This window comes from Temnothorax longispinosus, chromosome 2, assembly GCF_030848805.1.
Source record: "Temnothorax longispinosus isolate EJ_2023e chromosome 2, Tlon_JGU_v1, whole genome shotgun sequence".
NCBI lineage: Eukaryota > Metazoa > Arthropoda > Insecta > Hymenoptera > Formicidae > Temnothorax > Temnothorax longispinosus.
This window is the reverse complement of record NC_092359.1, coordinates 2,160,724-2,174,578: the sequence shown is the minus strand read 5'-3', so window position 1 is coordinate 2,174,578 and position 13,855 is coordinate 2,160,724. Positions and strand designations below refer to the sequence as shown.

Below are 13,855 nucleotides of genomic sequence, written 5' to 3'. Positions count from 1 at the left end.
GCATATCTACGTTATCTCGAAACGTGGATACTCGACGCTTTATCCGATCAACGATAATTTTTACCTGATTTTGTCCTCGACGGCGCAATGAGAGAAACCACGTTTCGAATCCACGTTTTCTTACGCGCGGTTCCAGACGATAAATCGCACGCACGAGGAGAGAGAAATCGAACGACGACGACGACGACTCTCTTATCTTGACGACTCTCTTATCTACAACTATAACATCTTGGCGTGACACAGTGTTTTTCATCACATCCATCCATCCAGTTCATCTTTGCTCCGAAGCCCGAGCGCGAGATCTCTTTATATTTCCTCCATCGCGATTTCGGTAGAACCGCGAGAGTCTCCGTGAGAAAAACCCGGAATTATGGAAGATTCACCTACCTGGCGACGATGCGCCGTTTGCCCGGAGCCACCGGGAGAGATACTGCGACCGGTGTCTCTGCCCGTGAAGACTTTAACAGGCCCCGGTCCCAGCAACTGCTCGGATCGCGTTCTCCGTTCTCTCGGGCAGCAAGTGCTCGGTCACCTTCACCCGGAGATATGCCAGGTATTTCCGGGGCTACGCGAGATCTCGCGACCTTGAAACTACCGCGTTTCATCGTTCAATGTATATACCACGAGTTTGAGATTTAAAGTAACGCCACGCGCGCGTGATAGTTTCCGCGAAGCCGAGAGCGATAAACTCTGTTTATTGCTTGGAGTTTTCTTTCGCAGCTAATGGACGACATCAAGGCGGGGTTGCGGTACGCCTTTCAGACCAGGAACAGGCTCACTCTGGCCCTGAGTACGTCCGGTCACGGCGGCATGGAAGCCTGCCTGGACAATTTACTCGAGCCGGGCGAGACCGCGCTGATCGCCAAATGCGGCATTTGGGGGGAACGCGCGGCCGACATGGCCGATCGCATCGGCGCAAATGTACGAAATAAATATACAACACAGGAGACAGAGTAAAAGAAAAAAGAGAGAGCAACAAGATTTTCTACAATTTTTTTTTCTCGGAAAAACGTGCATTTCAGATAAAATTTCTGGAGACGGCGTGTGGGGTACCGTTCGATCTGGTTGCCCTGGACGAGGCTCTCGAAAAACACCGGCCGGCGGTCGTGTTTGTGACGCACGCGGAATCGTCGACGGGCATGAAACAACCTCTGGAGGGCGTCGGCGAGTTGGTTCGCAAGTAAGTAGAATGTACCGAATCAGAAACTTTCACTTCGCTAGTAAATAATTAACAATAAAGATATTTTATTCGACTTGACTGGCCGCCTTTATTGATTATAATATCGTCAAGACGTTTTTGACCATTGGTCTTAGTCCTCCTCAATCGATGTAACTTTTGAAATGCAATATATAAGCATGTCTTTTTAAATTACTGTGAAAGAATGTTGCGAAAAATATCCCCAGTCAAAAAAAGGATGCTTATATATCTATATAGATATATATACTTGCTGTGTGATGCATCATGCCTATATAAGCGAGCGAATTTTCGCACAAGAACTTTCGTTTTGGAATATTCCACAGAATCTGTCAGTAAAAGGCAATTCGGTCATTTTAGGACACCCTGTATATTAAAGTTAATTATATTGATTCAGAAGAACCAAAACCCAAGAGAGAGAACCAATAATGGTCAAAACGTCGCGACGATTATAAAAGATGGCCAGTTAGAGCGAATAAAAAATCTTCATCGTTAAGCAGATTGTACTCACGATGACGAGACAGGAGCGAACTGAAATTACTCTCTTCGATGTTCGTTGACCGGCAGATACGGAGCCCTGTTGATCGTCGACGCGGTGGTGTCCTTAGGCGGAGATCCGTTCTTCATGGACGCCTGGCAAGTGGACGCGGCCTACGCCGGCAGCCAGAAGGTCCTCGGCGCGCCTGCAGGAATAACGCCCGTCTCCTTTGGTCCGCGCGCAGAGTACGTATGCCATCGATCGAGACCGACCACCACCGCATGGAGAACGGGTTTCTCTGCGGTAAACGACGACTAATTCCGTCGTGAGATACCCGCGGGATTGAGAATGCGTTGAATATCAATCGAAATTCGTGAGTCATCCTTTCGTGGTCACCTATTCGGTTCCTACAATCGGTGAATCATATATATACATATTCGTCGGAGGGGGATGAATTCTCGACATTTCTTTCCAATCTGTCCGGAAATATATATTCTAGCATCCTTTTTTGTGACCCCGCGCGCCGGTTGCAGGCGCAAGATATCTCGCAGAACGACCCGACCCGCTTACTACTGGGACGTGAGAATCCTCGGCGACTATTGGAATTGCTTCGGCGCGTCGCGGCGGGTGTATCATCACACAATAAGCGCTACGCTGGTGTACGGCCTGAGGACGGCTTTGATGCAACTCGCGGAGGAAGGGCTTCCCGCTTCCTGGGCGAGACACGCGGCGACAGCCGCCAGATTTAGGGAGGGCCTCCGAGATCTCGGGCTACAATGCTACGTCGAGGATCCGCGGTACCAATTGTCAACCGTTATCCCGATAAAACTGCCACCCGGCATCGATAGTGATATCTTGATCGCGCGAGCTATGGAAAAGTGAGATTATTTCTCTATCGTCTTTTATTTTTTGTATCGTCGCGAATTCTCGGGATGCAACCTTTTCCCTTTTTTCTTTCCAGATACAAAATTGAGATCAGCAGGGGTCTAGGACCAACAGTTGGTAAAATTTTACGTGTCGGCCTGATGGGAGTCAATGCACAGACTTCTACTGTCGATCGTGTACTTTCCGCCCTCCAGGATGGATTACAACATGCATTAAAAGCAAAAGTATAAGATCACTAACGCGAACTTGTCATTGATAACTTGTCCATGTTGAAACTGAATGTGAGTAAAGTCGTACCATGTAGTTTTGGGAATTGTAAGGCTGTCTTACTTATTTAATAGCAACAGCAACAGTGATAATAATAATAATTGGTATTTAATTAATAAATCGTTTTGGCACAGTACAGAATAGCATCGATCTCCATTCTCTACAAAACTATCGAAGTGTGCGTCATGCGTCTCTCAGCAGCCTATCTAGTCGCAGAAATACAAAAGATTTATTTAATTAAAATTATCGCGTTGTATAAAAAAAAATAGTAGTTCCGGTCGCCGCCCGCAATAGGTGGCACGAGAAAAGTGAATCGTTTATATCTTAGGGAGCGTACACGGACGTTGTACTCCAAACGCGTCTGTGGCCGCGGGAGCAAAATATACAAATTCGTTCTTCTCCGTAGAGCGATAATTTCCGCGTTACGCATATCGCATCGCCGCACCGTGACGTCACATCTTGAATTAACCGCGCTCTATATATTTCAACGCAACAATTGGCACAGTTTCGCGCAAAACAAATCCCGGTGCGATCCGAGAACGTCCGCTCCTCGCCTCCTTTTCCTTCTCCGAAAGCTTCACGCCGAGAGCAACGGCAACCCTCCCACGAGCGATGTAACGCCGCGTATAAGCTACTTCTACCTCCTCCCCCCCTCACCCCTTTCGACAGCTGAGTCTCGTCAGCTAAGTTTAATAAAAAATAAAGACCGAGCTTCTTACATATTTCTGTCACCCAGCGTAGACGTAAGCGTTACAGAGACCGCGCCGAATAGCCGCGTTTAAATTAAAACAGGCGTGTATACATGAAGCATGTCGGTATAAAGAGCATGCCGCTTACCCAATAATTAATGTTAACTCGTTTAATATCAAGACCGATAGCTCGCGCATGGAGGATGACTTTTAAATAATCGTGACAATAGCAATATAGTCCATGATGAACGTACAGAACAGGCGGAGAGAGGGGGAGGGGAGATTCAGGGTAGCGCTGAAAATTACGTCGTAACGCATAAATAATTAATAATAATTACCGGTGTATAATGCTGACGCGCGCGTCGCCGGAATAAGATTCAATTCCAGCCGCTCGAGCTGTACGCGCTTATTTACAAAACGTTCGTGCACGCGGTTATAGGCGACGCCGACGTCAGCTGACTACGTATATGTGTATTCGTACCGAGTCGAGTATAAGGCACCTACGGTAAACGGTGAATCAACGCCTCCGCGCGCGAGATGCGCACGAGCGTCGAATAACATTTCATCATGACATCGAAATAGCGAGCGGAGCCTGCGTAAGCCGTCGCGGCCGTAACAATTGAGCCTAAGTCGAACGCGACGGATATCCGCTATTGCTTGCTTAGATATGCCTCGAGTTCTCTCGAATCGCGGTATCGGCACCACGGGTCTCCTCCGTTGGCTAAACGCCGCTAGATTTAGGATTTACATCGCTCCGGTGAGTTGATATTCGGTACCACGTTGATAAGTCACGCAAGGGTGACTTCGACCGAAATCCGATTAACTTTATCGGTGAACACAACCACTCAAATAATGCTACTATTTTGTTAACGTAAATAGAATCATTAATTTCTTGACATTACTTGACATCTACATTATTCAATTCGTAATGTCAAGACTACATTCAATTTGATGAGTAATTTTTAACCATTTTTATAAGTCGCCACTGCTCCTACTCAATATCACCAATTAACTGAACCAATGGAGTTAAAATAATACTGTTTTGTGTTAAAATAATAACAAAATGTGTTGTTCAACTCAAGGTATTAGTTCAAATTGTATCCTTTAATATTTGACAGTGTAGAAGGAAAGAGTAGATAGAGCTCGGGGACAACGGGTTATACAACTAGAAATTTTGCTGCCAATTCCGCCGGTTGAACCGATTAAGTTGCTCGGAGTTTGGACTCCAAACTTTGGAGTCGAAGTCGCCCTATTGTCGCGCTTCGTCGGGAGTATCTTACTATTCAGTTTCGCTTTCGCGCGTGCTTCCCAAAACTTATACGAAATAGCGTTACACAAGGGAGTACGATTAAATAAAGTAGGTATATGGCAAATCTTTCGTACCGGCCTCGTTAAAACTAACGGTCGGAAAAATAGATGAAGATTATTACGGGGGACAACACAAAGCTTCCGATCCAATTGTAGTGAAAAATTCCGGATTGGCCGGGGAAGTTGTGGTTGGAAGAATTTTCTACATTTGCGCTGATCGACGTATATTACGTATGTTACACATTCTGCGTCTCGATCATCGCGCAGGCTTAGTCAGCGAGAGAGACGGTTCAGTGCAAATTGATCCGCTCATCCACGGATCCGGTACGATCCGATTTAGAGGATTACTTCTAATAATAAATATTACGCTTACATAGACTTAAATATTACGTACTTATAGTAACAAACGTTTATCGCGTTAACAAATATTACCGCGCCTGTTCGTCGTGTTAGTAACGACGCGCGGCTCTCGCTGCGTTTTCCTCGCCGAACGGTTTTATACAGGTAATGCAATGTACAACATAAATATACCTTTACATTAAGAGCGATAATTTAGGCTTACCACACAACAATCGCGAGATAAGGAGCAATAAAAGTGACGCGGCCGCGCAGCGATACCAATTACAAGACGACAATTATTAAGCGGATAGCAGTAGTAATACTATTAATAATAGAAATGACGGTAATAATAGTAATAAAATAGCAATAAGTTGGAGTTTATTAGTAAAGTATTAGCAATCGCGCGTAATAACTGATGCCGCCGTCGGAGGTTTTTCAGTCTTCTTTGGTTGCTGGGTAACTCGAAGAGGCTAGTGGGTACAACAGGGGCACTGTGATACCGCCGCGACTGAAAACTCGTCCCTTTCCGAGTTTTCACCCTCCTCCCCCTCACCCCGCCGTACACGCATTCGGCCGTAACGTCCGCCGTGGTTGTCGCTCTTGGCGAAGAGAAGGGCGCTCGGTTTACGTTCCTCTTCCCTCTCTCTCTCTTTCTCTTCTTCCTCGTTTTCTTTTTTAATCCGTTGATGGGGATCAATTGATTAATAAGCGTCTGGCTGCGGGCGCTGGAGCGCTCCGGAGCGAACGACCGAGCGGTCCCGTCGCGGACAAGAATAGCAATATCCGATCGCGTTGTCCGTACCGCGTCCACGTCCTTCCTCTTATTACACGAAGCTGCCTTCTCGCGACTTCCTGCACGCGCGCGCGCGCGTTCGCCGGCTTCTTCGCCGCCGCCGGCGCGGCCGACGACAATGACGAACTTTGAGCAACGAGCGCGCATCCGTCATTCCGTTTGATTAATTACCCTCGTCGTCTCGAGTACCACTGCTGAAAATTAAAATGACAGAGTTGGCGCGCGCGCCGTCGTTCTCGCTCAGTCGAAATGCGCGATTGAATCTCATTCACGAATCTCCCTCGTTTTTTGCAATTCCTCCTACCGCTCCTCCTCTCCCTTCCTTTAATTCGGTTCGCCTCGGATGAACGCCTTGTAGTTTCCAGCCTCCCGCGATTTTAATGCGCGCGTTGTACAGAACCGTTCGGTTTGTCTTGGTTTCCGTGTCGTCGAGGGGCCCCTCGGTTCGGTACGATGCACGAGGAGTGATCGCGCGGACGGACAATTGCGATCGTGGAATCCGCGGTCGCGGCGGCCGCAACTGATCCCGTCGTCATCCCCAACGGTGATTACGGCGCACGCGGCGGAGCTTCCTCGTGGACCGGGGCAAGACCTCTTCTCCGGAAGACTAACCGGGCTCAGCTCAGCTCGCGCGGCGTCACGGAGTGCCGCCGCGCCGGATGATGATTGTTGCGGTGATGACGCCTCGCGCGGTGCTCGCACTGCGCCGTGCAGCAATCGTCGGCGTCCGCCACGTACTCGCCGCGCTTCAACTGATGCGCGATCGTGTTACAGAGCGACCGTGGACAGCGTTTCCTGTCGCACCTGACCTCGCCGTTCTGAAAGAAGCAGAGGGAGCGGCCCCGTTACGATCAAAACCATTTACGCGTTCGTCGCGCGAAGATCCGCGCGAGAAATGCCAGCCGCGGCGCGGAAGCGGATCATTCCGCGGATCGGCGATCCGCGACCAGCCTCGAGTCGTTCCTTTTTAATTCCTCTTATGATATAACGCAGGATGATACATATACATGCGTATATTCTTTATATTATTAACGCACATTATTTTCACATTAATAATGCTCGGACAAATATAAAAAAATAAGAACGCGCGAAAACGGCCCTCAGCGCATGGATTACATTTATCAAATATTTTATAATTTTCTTTTCAATTTATAGATAATTTTAAATTATTATTACAATATATATTATTGTAATAACTATTATCGAAACCTATCTATGAATTGAAAACAATTATAAAATATTAATTATATAAAATTAATATATTAATAATAATTTTCTTTTACATACTTTATACTCTTTTCGTGTTCCCTCTTCTCGAAGGATGTATAGCATAGTTAAAAGGAAGAAATATATATATGTAGCGAGACGCGATATTTATCTATCAACGAAAAAAACCGAACGCGAGTAATAAAAGCGAAACGCGAGAAGAACCGGTGCAACGAGCTCTGTAGGAATACAAAATCCGTTTCTCACGTTCGAGACGATTATTTTTCGCTCCGTCTCGTGACGTCGCGACGCGACGCGACGCGAGCCAGCCCGAGGCCATGTCGTTCCATTTTCATCGTAATGGATGGACCCTATAATGGTCGGGGCCAGACGAGCGAGAGCCCGGTTAAAGGTTTTCTCCTTAAAGATCTCTCTCGCCGTGCCCGTGTCTGGATATCGCAACGAGACGACCGGCACGATGACCGTCTAACTCTAACGAATGAATTGAGTGTAACGAACAAAAGTAAAGCGAGTTCTAAGACTTCTCTCTCTCTCTCTGCCTGGTAACAAGACGCGACCGCGAGACTCGTCCCGCGTCTCGTCGGTTCGATTAAGACGATTAGGTACGCTCGATAAAGAGAGACCGTAAAGAATAACGTTTTATTCGCAAATCCAGCCTCTCGTTCTGGACCGATCCGCGCGATCAAAGTTCGAGAATCGCGGCAGCTGGTGGTCGCGTGTTTATCCGCTCTTCGACCGAAGATTCCGGGATTTCTCACCTTGCAACGGCACTTGACGCATTTCATCTCGCCGTGCGAGTGCAGCCGGGGATGCCATTCCATGCCGTTCTCGTAAGGCCCGCCGACGGGGTACTTGCAGCCACCGGAAAAGAGTATCTCCTCCGCGGTGCGCCGCGTCGAAGGTAAGGCCTGGTCCCTCGGTAGGCGTACGGTGTCGCCTGCCTCGGTGGTGGCCACGTCGCTACGAGGCGTCGTCGCCGGGCACTGCTTGCAGCAGGCCTTCTTGTCCGGCCTGAAGGCGATCTTCTCGTCGCACTCGAGCGGCGGACACTGCACCCGCGGGCATTTCACCTCCAGCGTGACAGCCTGCGAGACAAATGGATTTCCGATGTAAATTACAGAGGTGACCTCTCGTACCTGATGGCCACGCCCGGCGCGTAACGCGCGCGTTTCACGCGTTTTTCTCACTTCGTCGTGCCGCGTATCACAATTGATTACTGGAGCTTTTGTAGTAATTTACAAATTTCTATCCTAACGGCTGAAAGGCGTATCGAATGTACTCGTTGAATGAAGAATACTCGTTGTCTAGTAATTTGTAAAAGACGCACGCGTCTTTATCGTTCGCCGAATATATAACGCGAGGTATTTTAATAAGTGACTTTCTGCACTGGTGTCAATTGGCTAGGAAGCGATTGCCGAGCATTAAATAAAGTGCAATCGTTTAGAAAATCTTGTCGCTGAATCATTCAATTAAGCTCATTACTAACTGCCAGACCGCAACCGCATTCTTCGGACGTGGTGTGGCACGTTTCAGGTTTTTCCGCGCTGCAAAATCGCCCCGAGGTAATTTTCGCGGAATACTGGTGATTACTTTGATACGCGATTTGAGCCGAAGCGTAATTATAACGTATTGGAAAAATATGTGACTTCTTGCACTTCAAAGAAATTATGCGATACAGAAAAAATATAGGTACTTTAAAATTTCACGAATATTTGTCCGCTATCTATCCACCTACGGCTCTAATAGGACGAAAAGGAAAATAGAGACTTACGTCGCAAGTACAAACTGCACAAGTGTCGAATCCTACTGGTGGTAGATACGGATGCCAGGATGATCCCGCGAGGTGATATTGTCCGGCCAAGGTACAACCTCTCGTGGCATTGTCCTTGATCGTAGAGTTAGTTTCGGCAATCGAGTCTAAGTATCATTAACAAAACATTAAACGTCGAGGATATCGTTTAGGCATAACTTTACTAAACAACTTTTTAATATAATTTTTTTATTCAAACGTTTTAGGCGTTATTTAACTTGTGCTCTTTCGTAATAAATTTTACTATACAATACATTTTATTCCATTCTATTCTTTACTTGCGTAGATATGTTTGTTTTGTACAAATTTCGAATTTATTTTCAATTTTAATAAATAAAAAAATTAATAAATCCCTTTACCTGCGCATATCGCACAGCAATGACCGGCCGGCGGTTGCTTGAGTTGCTTTCCCAACTCGCAAGAGATCGTCGGACAGGGTACCGTGTCGCATTGTGCCAAGCCGCGATAGCAATGACACATCGAGCAGGGGTCCGAGCTCGAAGTCCATTGCGTGCCCTCCTCGTAAAATCTGGTCTCGTGGAAGCACGCGCCGGTCTCGATGTCCGACCTGGATGGCTGCAGATTGTACGCCACCACGGAGGCAACATCGTTGTCAGCATAGTGCGGCAGACAGCTGAACGGTGCCCTGGCCTTGAAGGGGGCCTTCAGGATGTGGGTGACTTGCTTGTCCGTCACCTCGAGGAAACCGATGCCCGACTCGATCCTGTAAAGCTCCATCGGCGACAGCCCGGTGACCGAACCCTCCAAGGAGTATCCTGTGAATTCTTCGAGAAGTCTCCTGGCGACGGGAGCTCCCTGCGCCAGCATCGGCATCGTCTCCAAGTACAAACGGAACGTCCGTGGTTCCTGGGAGGAGGGCGGGAAACCGGCGAGCTCCAGCTCATAGTGCAGAGAACAGTCTAGGTCCACCGCGGTCCATATCAGGCCGACCGGTCCGGGATGCGTTGGCTCCTTGGTCAATCTCCGCAGCAGCACTGGCGCAGCCGTGTCTCTGGCGTCTGCCACGGGTCGCTCCAAAAGTCTGCCGCGTAACATGGAGCCAACATGACTCGCAGCGACTACGGAGAGTTCCTCGTTGAAGAGCGGCTGCAGTAGTCTCGGTCCGGGCCGATCTAGAGAACCGTTCGCGAGACCACCGACCAACGAAGGTGTCAGATCCTCGAGTTCCATCCTCCGTTTTCCCCCCTCGTCCACCAGGGTCACCAGGGGGCTCTCCTCTTCGAGTCCTATCAATTGTACTCCGTAACGTAGCGCGCCAATACGGTCCAGAAAGGCCCAGGCCAATCCGGACGCCATGGACGGCGTCTCCGACAGCAACAACGTCTGATACATGTCGCAGGTCGCGCGCGGGCCAACCGTGCCTATCAGTCGAAGAGCCTGCGAATCATTGCGGGACATTATGCTGATCGACAACTTGCCTCGAGCCAGGAGACGAAGGTCAGTCCCGGAGATCGCGCTGCGAACTTCACCGTAATTCAGCTCATTCGACGGTTTTCTCACTATTATCTCCTCGCGGAGGACCACGTAATCCTTCTCGTGATGTTCCAGCTGAACGATCAGCGGGATATCAGCCACGTCGTTCGGCAGGAAGAGGCCGTTGAAGACGAGAGACACGTGGATCGACGGCGCCGAAGCGGACGAGGCGGACACGATCGCCGTCGCGCCCGCGCCGGCCATCAATGACCGGTCGACGCCCATCGCCGGTTCCAAGAGCGAGGAGAACTGCTCGGTCGAAAGCGCGCGATAACGCGACAGCTGACCGGTCAGGCTCGACGAGGGCTCCCAGAGGAAGGACACGTGCAGCCGTTCCTCGCGCAGCAGCTTGCGATAGTTGCGCGGCACGCGTCTCCACACGCCGCAGAGCTTGCCGGTGGCGTTCTGATAAGCGCCACCGACCGGATCGATCACCTGCTCCTCGAGGATACTGCCGGACCCGTCGACGAACTGTATGCTGCGCGGCCGGGGCGTCGACGCGGACAGATAGAACGAGTAGTAGATGTTCTTGCGATGGAACGTGAAGCGACCAGTCGCCAGGTAGTTATACGCGCTGTTATAAACCGACGTCGGACTCGGTTCGTCGCGACGCAGGGACTGCGACGTTCTACCCGTCAACAGGGTGCCGAAATCTGTAACCAGTGAGGATCGCTTAAGCCAAAAAGAAAGGCGGCATTTCGCAAACGTCCATGATCGAGTGGACAACTAACGTAATCTCATTAGAGCCCGGGTCTTTCAGTCTTCAATATTGTTTTTGCGCAAATATAAACGATTTCAAGATCAAACGTATGCGTATGTAAATTTTAAGAAATATTTAAAAATCTTACGTTTCAGGCTCCGCTCCTCTTCCTCCGAAGTCAGTTGCGCCGGCAGATCCTGCGCTATGTCTGCGTCTGCGACAAAAGATTTATTTCATCGTAAACGCGGACGCGAATATTTTTCTGGTCGTTCAACGCGCAGTAACTTCTCGAAAAATTAATTATGAAACTCCTTAATAGGTATTGAATTTTTCTCGGGAAACCAATTTTCGCGATCTGCCTTCATTCCTTTTCAAAACTGAATGGATAATGAGAATAATTCGCAGAATATATTAGAATGATAACGAAAGCGTATTCTTGAGAGGGCACGTAAATTATACTATACGTCAGAATTAACGCCACGTAACTCACGTGCGATATAAAGGCAAATGTATAATTCGGTATATTCTACGCGCCAGAGCTCTCGGGAGGATAAAACTTCTCACGCAGGAGAATGGCGAGTCCTTTGCACTTTGCATCGGACGGACGCATGTACCCTCTGTCTCTATCTCTCTTTCTTGCCCCCCTATATCCTCCGTTCCCCGAGCGTCTCTCCTTCGAGACGGGCGTAAAAATAAAAATAACCGGTCGATCGTCGATCGTCGATCCCCATTGAGCCGATTCAGCGGCCGGTGGTGGCATGTGCACCGACCATAAAGTATGCCCGCGCGCGGTAGGAAAAGAGTCGGCTGGCGCCAACCGCCGCTACTTTGAATGCTACTTTTATGGCGCATGCCGCGCCGGTTCAGCGCCACGGAGACGTTAATTGCCGCGCGCAAAACGTACAGCACGCCTCACGCCGACGGCCGAGAGAGACCAGTTACTAACTAAACCGTTTCCGCCTACCTAATCGGATCTATGGCGACCGATGGCACCGGTCTGTCGCGCCATTAATATCGCCGAGAGACGGATATGAGCGATAATGTTAATTACGAGTATTAATTAGACCCACCTACCGCGTTTTTTTTTTTTTTGCATCCCCTTTCCGTTTCGCAGATAGATTGGCCTGCCCCTCCTGCATCGCAATCCTCCCCCCTCTCCCTCCTTTTCACGAGGACTTGTCGCTTGTCTCTCGTCGGCCTTCGCGACAAATCCTTCTTCAAGCGCGGCTCCAAATCGTTACGCGACCTTTGTGACAATAATGACGTGGATTCGCAAGTCCACGATATTGCGTTTCGCAACTAGAAAGGATATATAACGCGTCATCTAACAGATATGTCGGCGGCTTATAGTCACTGGCGGCGGTTGTACTACCAAAAGTCCGTCACCTTAGGCACGACATCGTTTCGGATCGAAGGACGATCGTTACTCAGGATTAAGAATCGTCGAGGAGAGAGATATAAATGTCGCGAACTTCGGACGAACGGCGGAGCGGAGGTCGCAGATAGAGTCTCGCTCGTAAAACTGTGTTCTTTCGATCTACTAGAATTTTTTCTCTCTCTCTCTCTCTCGCTTTCTCTTTTTCGTCCCGACTCCAGACGCCTACGATATCTAATTTGCTTCGCGTATTGTCGAGAAAGAGTCTCGAGGCCGGCTTTCGTGATCGCCCGTCACGGCCGGGGCCGGGACCGGGACGAGGATCGACGAGGACCGAATGAGAATCGATGCGACGATCCAATCGACGGGCTCAAGGGTCGCAGTTATGTTTCCTCGTGGAACGTAAAAGGCAGGCATCGCTAATTGCGGCCAGTTTCACCTTTCATCAGCAGGGGGCAACGAGCTTCTATCAGACGGCCGGCGACAACTACGACGATCGCCAATGTGATTATTATGACGACCGTTAGACGAGGCGTGCAGAAAATAAACTTGCTGCGCGTGATATTGATGCGCGAACGTTTCTATGAGGATAAATGACCGGCGCGGGAGTGGCGCGATCATCGAAAAATGACTCGCTCTGTCCTCGTCGCCGTCATCGCCGCCGCCGCCGCCGATCCCCTCGTGGCACGGACGGACGGCGGAATTGTGGCGACAACGAGCTCTCTTTATCAAAAGTGTCACATTAACCTAATTGATAATATGCGCGCCTCTCCCGTTGCATCGCCAATAGCCGCGCGATAAGCGGCCGTAAAAATTTAACGAAACAACGACCCCGTCTCTCTGTTTACGGACGGAATCAGCCAAAAGGAACGATCGAAAACAAACTTGTACAAACGGCGCAAGATAAAATAAAAATTAAATAGAATGGAAGAAAAAAGCGCTCGTATCTCTCCCGAATCGGATTCTCTTGCTTCCACTACCGCCGATCTCTCTTCCATCTCCATCTATCCTCCGCCCGTCCCATCCGACCATCTATTCTTATTCCCCATCGCGCGCGTTATGCCCGATCATTACGTATGCTAATATTTACATTTAGATTGCACGGCTTAATCGAAGTGACGCCATGCGGTAATATAGCCGGCGCCATGGTGCTAAACCGTGGCGTCCGTCCCCAGTCCCCTCTCGCTCCGCACCTCTTCCACCGATTACGAACTCGAGTTCCCTCTCTCGAGAGAGAAACCACGATCGGCCAATCTTCCCCGCGCTAATTCCTCCTCTTTTTTTCCTCTCTCTCA

The 13,855-nt window shown here is 49.2% G+C and overlaps 2 protein-coding genes across 2 annotated transcripts in view; one reads left to right on the top strand and one right to left on the bottom strand.

Annotated features, from left to right (window-relative positions):
• Nucleotides 1–198: 198 nt before the first annotated feature.
• On the top strand, nt 199–3,093 carry Agxt (Alanine-glyoxylate aminotransferase). Its single transcript, XM_071771056.1, has 6 exons — nt 199–553; nt 721–921; nt 1,023–1,180; nt 1,763–1,918; nt 2,207–2,551; nt 2,635–3,093. Exons 1-6 carry the CDS (start codon nt 371–373, stop codon nt 2,786–2,788), a joined length of 1,197 nt encoding a protein of 398 aa, XP_071627157.1. The 5' UTR covers nt 199–370; the 3' UTR covers nt 2,789–3,093.
• The window catches only part of Sog (short gastrulation), a 29,415-nt gene continuing 18,474 nt past the window's right edge, over nt 2,915–13,855 (bottom strand). Inside the window, exons 4-8 of the mRNA XM_071771043.1 lie at nt 11,334–11,399; nt 9,351–11,138; nt 8,953–9,098; nt 7,940–8,266; nt 2,915–6,772 (exon numbers count right to left, since the gene is read on the bottom strand). Of these exons, the coding sequence (XP_071627144.1) occupies nt 6,572–6,772; nt 7,940–8,266; nt 8,953–9,098; nt 9,351–11,138; nt 11,334–11,399 (2,528 nt within the window). The 3' untranslated portion in view covers nt 2,915–6,571. The remainder of the gene's footprint in view (nt 6,773–7,939; nt 8,267–8,952; nt 9,099–9,350; nt 11,139–11,333; nt 11,400–13,855) is intronic.

Excerpts from the sequence above, each read along its gene's own strand:
- Agxt (XM_071771056.1), top strand. The coding sequence starts at position 371 with ATGGAAGATTCACCTACCTGGCGACGATGCGCCGTTTGCCCGGAGCCA. Across the intron at positions 1,181-1,762 it reads GTCGGCGAGTTGGTTCGCAA|ATACGGAGCCCTGTTGATCG; the intron begins GTAAGTAGAATG and ends GTTGACCGGCAG. Across the intron at positions 1,919-2,206 it reads TCCTTTGGTCCGCGCGCAGA|GCGCAAGATATCTCGCAGAA; the intron begins GTACGTATGCCA and ends CGCCGGTTGCAG.